General features: G+C 36.2%; 1 protein-coding gene across 1 annotated transcript in view; it reads left to right on the top strand.

The window, feature by feature from the left end:
* SNTG2 (syntrophin gamma 2) overlaps positions 1-3,925 on the top strand; it is a 268,118-nt gene extending 264,193 nt beyond the window's left edge. Inside the window, exon 17 of the mRNA XM_064448571.1 lies at positions 3,721-3,925. Coding sequence (XP_064304641.1) covers positions 3,721-3,852 — 132 coding nt within the window. The 3' untranslated portion in view covers positions 3,853-3,925. The remainder of the gene's footprint in view (positions 1-3,720) is intronic.
* Positions 3,926-9,122: the final 5,197 nt, after the last annotated feature.

The following is a 9,122-nucleotide window of genomic DNA, read 5'->3' on the forward strand; positions in this document are numbered from 1 at the left end:
CAAGAGGACATCTCCAGAGCTCTGCTCCTATTTTATGATCCCAAATGATGGCACAACCCCACAGATAACATAAAATAGGGAAGACATGAGAGAGCACAAGGGAAGCAAACAGCCAGTAAACTGCATGAGGAGTGCTTACATGCCACCTATTTGGCTACCCAGCCCTGTAACAACTTTCAAAACTAGGACCTCCCTAGAAAATAATACCCGAGTGAGGGACCTGCAGTATTAGCTGGAGAAAATAGAGTTGTCTTAACGTAAAACAGGTTTAGCAATACTGCTCCTCTTTCAATTCTATGTAGATTATCTTTTATAGAAATAAGAGCATATTGTTAGTACTCAAAAGGTTACTCACAACAGATTAGACAACTTCTCTCAAATAAACAAGAGGGACTACCGCAGTTTGATCCATACTCCGAACTCTGATAGAAACAGAGGACTCTGCAGTAGGGGCATTGGGAAGGACTGACTCTCAGTGATGAGACATTCCTGTCTCTGCTCTTTTCTTATCCCAAAACTCTACACATGAAGTTGCTAGAGCAATCTGAAATCCTGCCGACAATCTGTGTTAGGTTACCTCTCATTGCTTGTCTTGATAAACATGTATAGATTGCAAGTCCATAAAGCCAGAGTAGAGAAATGGAAAGCTTTGTGAAGGGCTCTTTCCTCTCAGTTCTTTTGGCTCCATTCAGTCAGTGTTGAATACCAGAACCTGAGGTTAAATTGTTGGACGATTTCAGTTGATTTTGGAGAAAATCTGAGATTAATGTGAGTGGTTTATATTTTAGAATTTATTGGGTTTAAGATGGTAATTCAGAAGATTTAAACCTTTAACTTGAGCCAAGAACTGGAATACTGAGGACTGTATTATTTCATATTGAGTTGTATTTCATCAGTAATCACGAGTGTGTACTTCAGTTTAGTTTTATAAAACTTACGTGATGAGAGTTAAATAATGGCACTATTTTTTTTCTGAAAGTGTTTATATTGATTTCATGAAGTTATTCGTTTATTTATTATTTATTAATTTTTACAGTAGATATCTACTGTCAATAAAATATATTTTAAGAAATTTATTCCCATACTTGCTCCATGACTATCAGTCACAATAGAAAAAGCAGGGACTTTATACCAAAAAAAAATCAGAATAAAGATTACACGGGCTTAAATTCCTGGAGGGATTTTAACCAACATTCATGCTTCATTTTTCTTTCAGAACAAGATCTAATTTTGAGTATAAGGCCCAAATGATTACTTCAGCAACCAAATGCCAGTTATTAAGATTTACCTAAGTGCTTCGTTTGATACAAGTTCTCAAGAGGTTTCTCTCCTTTTAGGATAATTATTTCTTAATTTGTTGACTCACAAGTATGCAAAAGCAGAAGTTTGAGTTTTGCCTCTTCCCTCAATGTTACCTAATTTTCTCCTTATTTAACTAGGTATGAACAATAATAAATAGCACATTCTGCTTATCAGTTATATTGGTTTATGCCCCTATTTTTTTAATTACGAGTGTTTTTATTTGCTGTTCTCTGTAATCTCAGAGTTATCAGTTTGTAGTTCGTATTAAATATCAAACTATGATAATCTGTTTTAATTTGCTTATTATTTCAACTGTTGGAGTCAAAAATGACTATGCGGTGTTTCTGAATTCAGCTATTTTTTCTTGAAAGGTTGTGGGAAAACCAGTGAGTAATTTCAGAGAATAATTTTTTAAGGAAGGGGAGAGTTACTTCATTTATGTTAACACATTCTTAAAGCTGTTTAATTGAGAAGTTCTTGTGTTTCCAGGTTCTGGAAGGAGTTAAAATTTGTTTTTCTGAAAATGACCCACCCAAGACAAATTATTATAAGCATCTAAAAATCTCTGCATATTCTTTGCAGGACAGCTTGCTGCCAAAACTTTCTCTGTTCCAAGGCTATCATATTGGAGAAGGTCTTTCCCTGTAAATTTTGTGGATGTTTCATAGAGGGCAAAGGCATTTGTAAGGCCTGTTACACCATGGGAAGAGCATACCTTGGGACCTTGTTGGATATCATTCTATTACTCTTATTGTCCAGTAATATTGCTTGTTGTCACCTTATGGTGGAGAGAGTAAATAGTAACAGCAAATTACATTTTTTAGGGAATAACAAATTTGTTTAGTGGGGAATACAATCCCTGAGAAAATAAACTATATGTGCCTTAGGTTCTAAAGAAAATGTACACCTTTTATTTTTTTTTAAATCAGTAGAATCTCATCATCACGAAGAAGAGCTCTCCAATATTGTCAAGGTGTAATGGTTTCTTTCTGCTGCTCTTGTTTCTCTTTTCCTTTGCTGCTCCTTGCTTCTTACTCGTTTCCTCTGCTCCAATGTGGCTCCTCCATCGGTTGCAGTCCCTTTGTGGGTGTTACTTGGTCTGCGATGGAGCACCTCCTACTCCACTGGCCTTGTTGCCTTTCTGGGGAATTTACTGCCCTTTCTTAATTAAACTATCCCTGAGGCACCACCACCGTGGCTGCAGGGCTCGGCCGTGCCCTGGGGTGGGTGGGTTGGAGCCGGCTGGAACCGGCTGTGCCCGGCACGGGGCAGCCCCGGCCGCTCCTCACAGAGGCCGCCCTGCAGCTTCCCTCACTACCAAAAATTTTCCAGTTATGCCCAATATATGGTCACAAAATCACTCCCCACAAATACTAGCAAACAATTTAAGACATTTCATTAGTAGTAAACCTGCTTCTGCCTAGTAAATACAAGGCCTTTGATAGCAAAATTGTGTGAAGGTGAGCTTTTCTGCAGCAGTAACCTTGAATTCCAGATATTCTGTTTTGGGGCAATTTTGTTGAGAAGATACCTTAAAATACTCTTAAGAAAAGCAGAATTCCAGTGCTTTGCTTTTTGTTTAAAGGCAAGCATATGGAATGTGCCTTGATAAACTGCTGTGTAGCCAACACATTGTTGAAAACAAATGTCTTCTCCCCAAACCAAAAACTGTCCCAAGTGTCCCCACAATATATTTACCAGATGCGTTTCAATAACCAACATTACAAATCGTAGTATCATGTATATTGAACATGTTTATTATATTTGTTGTCATTGTGTCAGAATATCAATCCATTTCTGGCTGGGGAAATTGGGAAAAAGAAATTCAACTTGTGCACAGAAGGTGAAATATATTATAAAAAGTCAAGGGAATTTGAGAACTGGTTAGGAGTAACTCTGCCTTTCTTTGTGAACTAGGGCATATGAATTTCAAACCCAGCCGTTTTTCTATACTCAGGCTGTGGTGTGACTTTAACTTTGCTTCCACGCTGCCTCCCAGCTTGCTTACCTGACTCTCCTTCAGAGGCTGCCTAAGTATGTGTCCTCCTCACCCTCTGCAGCTGTGACTTGACACCACATGATCCCCAAACATCCTTAACTTATCAAATATTTTAAAATATGTTGTGATATTTGAATGTTCTTGCAAGTTGAACACTTTCATTGTCGAATGTTAACAATAAAGTAGCACAGAGTGGAAACTAAATTGACATGCGACACTGCTAGTGAACAAGGCACGGATGTACATCTTTTATTCTTAACACTTCTAACTTTTCAGTTCTCTGAATAGATTCAAATTTTCATTTGAAGTCCACTGTTGTTTGCTGACTAGTCTGTTCTGTATTTATGTAAAATGTTTATAAACCTGAATATGAATTCATATTTTCTCTTCCTTTTTTTTTCTCCTACTTCCTCTTCCAGGAACTTGAATTTCAGGATCTGACAGCAGTCTTACACTGTATTCACTCCTTTATAGCAGCAAAAGTGGCATCTGTGGATCCAGTATTCATAGACAGTCAGAGCATTGCAAGAAAGTATATGTACAGTAACTGATATCAGATTATTTGTTGTGACTATGGAAAATAAATTATTTTCTTAAAGAAAGTAGTTATTTCATGCACAATATTGCAACTTTGTGATTTTATAAGAAGTCTGTAGTTGTGTTATCTTTAATGTTAAGAGTTTTCACAATTCGTTAAACATTTTGAATCTATGAGTTAACAAATATTAAGTCAAACTGAATCAGTTTGTCATTTTCAGCATTAATATAAAATTCTGAGCAAATATTCATTCAATAATATTTGTGATGTCATTTTGATTTCTGCTGTCATGGTCATACATACCCCTCCATACTGCATAAAAATGTGGAATAACATTTGAAAAGTGTGTGTCCAAAATTTGGCCTCTAAGTCTGTTTTGAAAGGTGCTGGGCATACAGACAATTTCTACAGCCTTCAATGTAGAAAAGAACAAATTATTGAAGACAACTGCCATAGGAATTGGACTTTTATCATGCTTTGATGTGTTTGAAAAACAGTAGCTCCATGTCCAGTTCTTTCAAGGCCTGAGAGTTTAGCACTGGCAAAACCCAAACTACTCTATTTCAAATCGAGGAAGAGTTATGCACATGCTTGACTCTAAGCATATTAAGTAGCCCCAGTGTGCACAAGGTAATGTTAAGTATATATTTAAATATCATGGTAGACCAATTGAAGAGCTTTAGAGTCTGCTAAGGAGCCTAACTATAGGCACTCAGTTTTAGAAAACTTGCCATAGACTTTTCTTATCTATTAATAAAGCTTCCATGAATCATTCATTTATTCATTCATAGATTGCCGTGACGCTATCCTTTGATGTGATGCTCCGTATAGTTGAGAACAGCTTCTTTAATAACTGTTTTATTTGGGGGAGGATGCTCCCGGTATAGGGTGAACATAAAAAAACATAAAGATTTTTCTGGGCCATCTATGTTTTTCTTGCAACAGCTCTAATCCTGACTTATACACAAGCAAAGTGACTTTTGTCCTTGCTAAGGAAATAATACAGTTCTACTTTTGACATATTCCTAACCTTCCTTCTGACATCATCTTCTTCTATGCACAGATAATACTTCCTGCTATTGAAAAATTATATAAAATGAAGACATTTTAATCTTAGGACATACTCCCTGTAAGTTATACCAAATATAACTGTGGGTTTCTGTGATAGAAGTCTCAGTTGTTCTCAAGTGCCATTTTGAGGCAGCATCAGGCAATTTTTTTTTTCTCAAGAAAATAAAACAATCAAAAAATCAAGCAAGAATAATATCCCAAATAGACACAGTGGATACGGAGTGAATTTAACAAAGTTCTTCCTAAATTTTAGGAGTCTAGTAAAGTGTCCTGCTAAAGTAAAAGCCTAAAGCTACTGTATCCTAAGGAAAAGGGGTAGGTGCCTTTAAAAGCGCTCAGGTGAGGAGTGTTTTTACAAAACTTCAGAGTTTAGTCAGAGAAGTTCCCTCTCTCAGGTCTTAAGGTAGTTAGCTGTCTTGGCAGACTTCGATGGAGCCTCAGCTCAGGCATTTACTTGAAATGGACGCTTCTGTGTCCACCTAAACATTAGGCACAAATATAGTGCCTAAAGTAGGGGATTTGATCCTACCATAAGGATTATCTGTTGCCAAGTGTTATCCATAAAGAAATTCATTTGAACAGTAGGGACTCTGCAATTTCTGTGTTGATTACAGTTCTAATGTTATTTGGAAGGAGGCATAGTACGAGCACAGATTCCTGTTAAAACCATATTTAGAAAAGATAAGAAATATTTTTATTAATTGTGAATAAACATTTATAGCCATTATCATAAATTTTAACAAATATAATCTCAATTTTGTATTACATTTTTTTAAAAAATCAATCAAAAATTGTCTTTCTCAAACATGCTTTTATTCAAAATGTTTCATTTAATTTTCAGCTTTCCATTTTATTTTCAGCTTTGTATTTACTGAGATGTTAACATTCAGAAATTGTAGCATTAAAATTAGAATAGCTTTCTTACAATCAATTCTCAGTTATTAGCATGAACTATTATAAATTACAGAGTGTCTGTAGGATGAAGAATGATGGAATTCCTTCAGTTTTGTTTTTCTGCTGTTTTCTCATATAAAAAGTTCAACACTAACTTGGAACAGTAGAAAACTGTGCCAGCTAGTACTGAACTGTTCTACAGTCAGGCCAAAGATTTAATGTTTTAAATATCATGTGATTAAAACCACAGCATATCTCTTCAAATACTGTAAATAAAAACTTAAAAGAAATTAAGCTTAGTTTATTAAATAAACTTTTATTTCTACCAAAAAGTTCTGCAATTCAAAATGAGCTTTTTTTTTTCTTTTTTTTTGCAAGAGCAGCTGGATATTGCACATTTGCATTCACCACCTTCAGAATTTTTATATGAAGGATATTATTTTATCATTGCCTTCAGAGTGTGTGTCATCTAACATGCATATATTTTTCCCAGTGAAAGGTCTCAAGTATTTGGACCACTTTTCAGCTCACTAAAGACCTCAAAATAGTAGGACTCAAAAATGGTAAATAGATCTGCTGGTGAGTAGATACCTTCCACAGTCACCCCTCGGGAATTGCACACTGAGGCAGAGGACAGTTGTTTTATGGTGACTGGGCAGCTGGAATGTCAAATACTTAATTGCTAATCAGAACAGAAAACAAATTTTAGTATGCTTTGTTACATACTTGTGATTTATTAAGCTTTAGTCTTACTACCTCATTATTCATTTGTGAATAATTTTCCTTTATTTTTTCTAGGCAAACAAAGTGGTACCCGAATTGAATCAGGGGTAGGAGAAGAGGGCATTTGCTACAGTACAGCCATAAACAGCCGGCTGAAAGAAGCATACAAATGTAGAGTTAGGAAATTCTGTACCATCGCAGAATCAAGATGGACACTCGTGACTAGAAACAGTAAAAAAAGGATAATTTCTAAATGTCCAGATTATCTTTATGTCTTTAATTTAAACTCAAAACCTGGTTAAAAGACCAAAAATAATCCTATTTGCAAACAGGATTTTCAGCAAATGAGTAGTACCATTGATATAAATCGGAGCAAGGGTCATCAGTGGCATATAAATTAAGGATTTGTGTGGCAGGGACTTGAGCACTGGAATTGAATCATTCTGTTGATTTGTTAAAATAGTTTCTGGCATTCTTTGCTCTACAGTGATTAAAAACTGCAGAAAAAAATACTGTGCATAGTCAAGCTAGAGTCAGCTCAGGTCTGTTCCCGGTGAGTGGCTTGGTTGTGCTACCCTGTTTAAAACACCAGAGCATTCAATAGAGGGGACATGGCCAGACCCTGCCAGATGGCCTCAGGGATAGAAGACAGGCCCTGACAATTTTAGTTATAAATTTAGATGTTGCCAGAGAGTCTCATTGACTTCAGCAGGGGCAAGGCCTCACCCACTCAATCTGACCTATATTATTTAATTTTATTTTTGCCTATAATTATAAAGCCTAGAATTATAATACTGAGACTGTGCTGATCCAAAGCTCAAGTTCTGGAAATCTGACTTAATTCTTTTCACACTAGGATCTTAGAAAAAGTATTTCAAAGTGATTTCCACCCTTAGGCCAGTAGGCCTGAAGCTTAAACAAGAGTGTTTTTTGGGAGTAGGGCTAAGCTCTGACAAACTTTGCAACCATAAATCTAAAATCCTGTCATATCTGAACTACATTAATTCATAAGTAACTTCAGAAAAGGCATGCCTTTTCCACAAAACCTTTAATGTGTAGTCTGCTCTTTGTAGTGGTATAAGCAGTATTTAAAAATGCCTGAATTACTTTTAAAGTAGATTTCCATTAATGCTGCTTCTAAAATACTGTCAGTATTTTATATCACCTCCCCACCCACCTCAATATCTCCTCCTGTCACAGTGTTCAAAGTGGGGCATGTGTAATGGTAATGTAACTTTTCTGCTTTTTGTTGACCGCCATGCTAGATTTTTGGTTTAATATAGTTTCTCCATTTCCTCCAGTAGGCTTCTAAGGGCAGAGAGGGTGACTGTTAGAAAGGAAACCCTTTCCTCCATGCTCTCATTAGAGGTGAAGAGAAGTCAGTGGTGGTATCTGTCCCTCTTTCCAATACATGGGAAATGGACCAAACCACTGCAAAAATGGAAGCAGGGGAGAGATGGAAAGACGGACAGGCTGTGCAACCTTTAAAGCCTCCTTTACTTAGGCATGCAAGCTAAAAGTACCTATCACTCTTGGAATTTAATAGATAAATTCTTCCTTCAGTGTAGTTCTCTTACTTGAATTTGCTATTCGTTGACTTATGGCTGCTGAATAGAAAAATATTTCAAAGAAAATAATGTAAAATATATAATGTAATCATGTATTCTGTTTCTTAACCTATGCTTCAAAAATATTTAGGTACTTATGTGTTGAAGCATGTAGAGAAGAGATTATCTTATGTGAAGTAAAAGACCTTGTAGTAAATTTATTAGAAAGTACAAAAGGGATTTGGGTAGCATGCAAGATGAAATTGAAGATGTATTTAATCTGGTTCAGCCAGAAAAACTCTACAAGTCAAGTCTTTTCATTAAATTTGAAGTTATTAAATTCCATGGACTTGAGCCAAAATCTACTGCTGTTGTAAGTCCCAGTGACTTAAATGGGACTTAACACTAGAAATTACAAAAAGATATACAATTTTAAATAATCCACAGGGGAAGAAAAACTCTTTTCTAATATTCCCTTGGTGCACAGTTGCCTACATTGTCAGTAAAAGGATTCATTCCTACAGAAAAACTTGCTGACTTTTCAGTAAGGAATCAAACAAACTATTTGGACTGAAAGATGTAATCTTTTATTTTGAAAGGCTGCCATGGTGCCCTGTAAGAGTTGCAGTTATGCGGGTATTCAGATGTCTAGTCTAGATGTATCGCACACTCTTTTCTTCAGTGCAAAAACATGATCTATTGTGCAAGTCTACACTACATCAGGAGCTGTGAGTGGCAGAAGGGTCTCAGGTGCATAGATCTGCGGGATTGCCAGACGACCAAGCAGGGCAAGGAAGTTAAATGTAAAAAGAACTTTGTTTCTTGGTTACAAATTATTCTTGGAACATTATTTCCATTTTATTTCTAGGCTAGGTAGCTGCCAGGTTTTAACATGTCTCTAAATTGTCAAATATGATGGAAACATCATACCCGATGCTTAGTAATGAATTAATGTAGAAATTAGGTGTACACTCTGCTGGTCTCAACTCTGATGGGTGGAAAGAGACTGGTAGTTCCAGGGAGTGCTTTACTCCCTCTTGCAATAGAT

Source organism: Phalacrocorax carbo, chromosome 3, assembly GCF_963921805.1.
Source record: "Phalacrocorax carbo chromosome 3, bPhaCar2.1, whole genome shotgun sequence".
In the NCBI taxonomy this organism is placed as follows: Eukaryota; Metazoa; Chordata; class Aves; order Suliformes; family Phalacrocoracidae; genus Phalacrocorax; species Phalacrocorax carbo.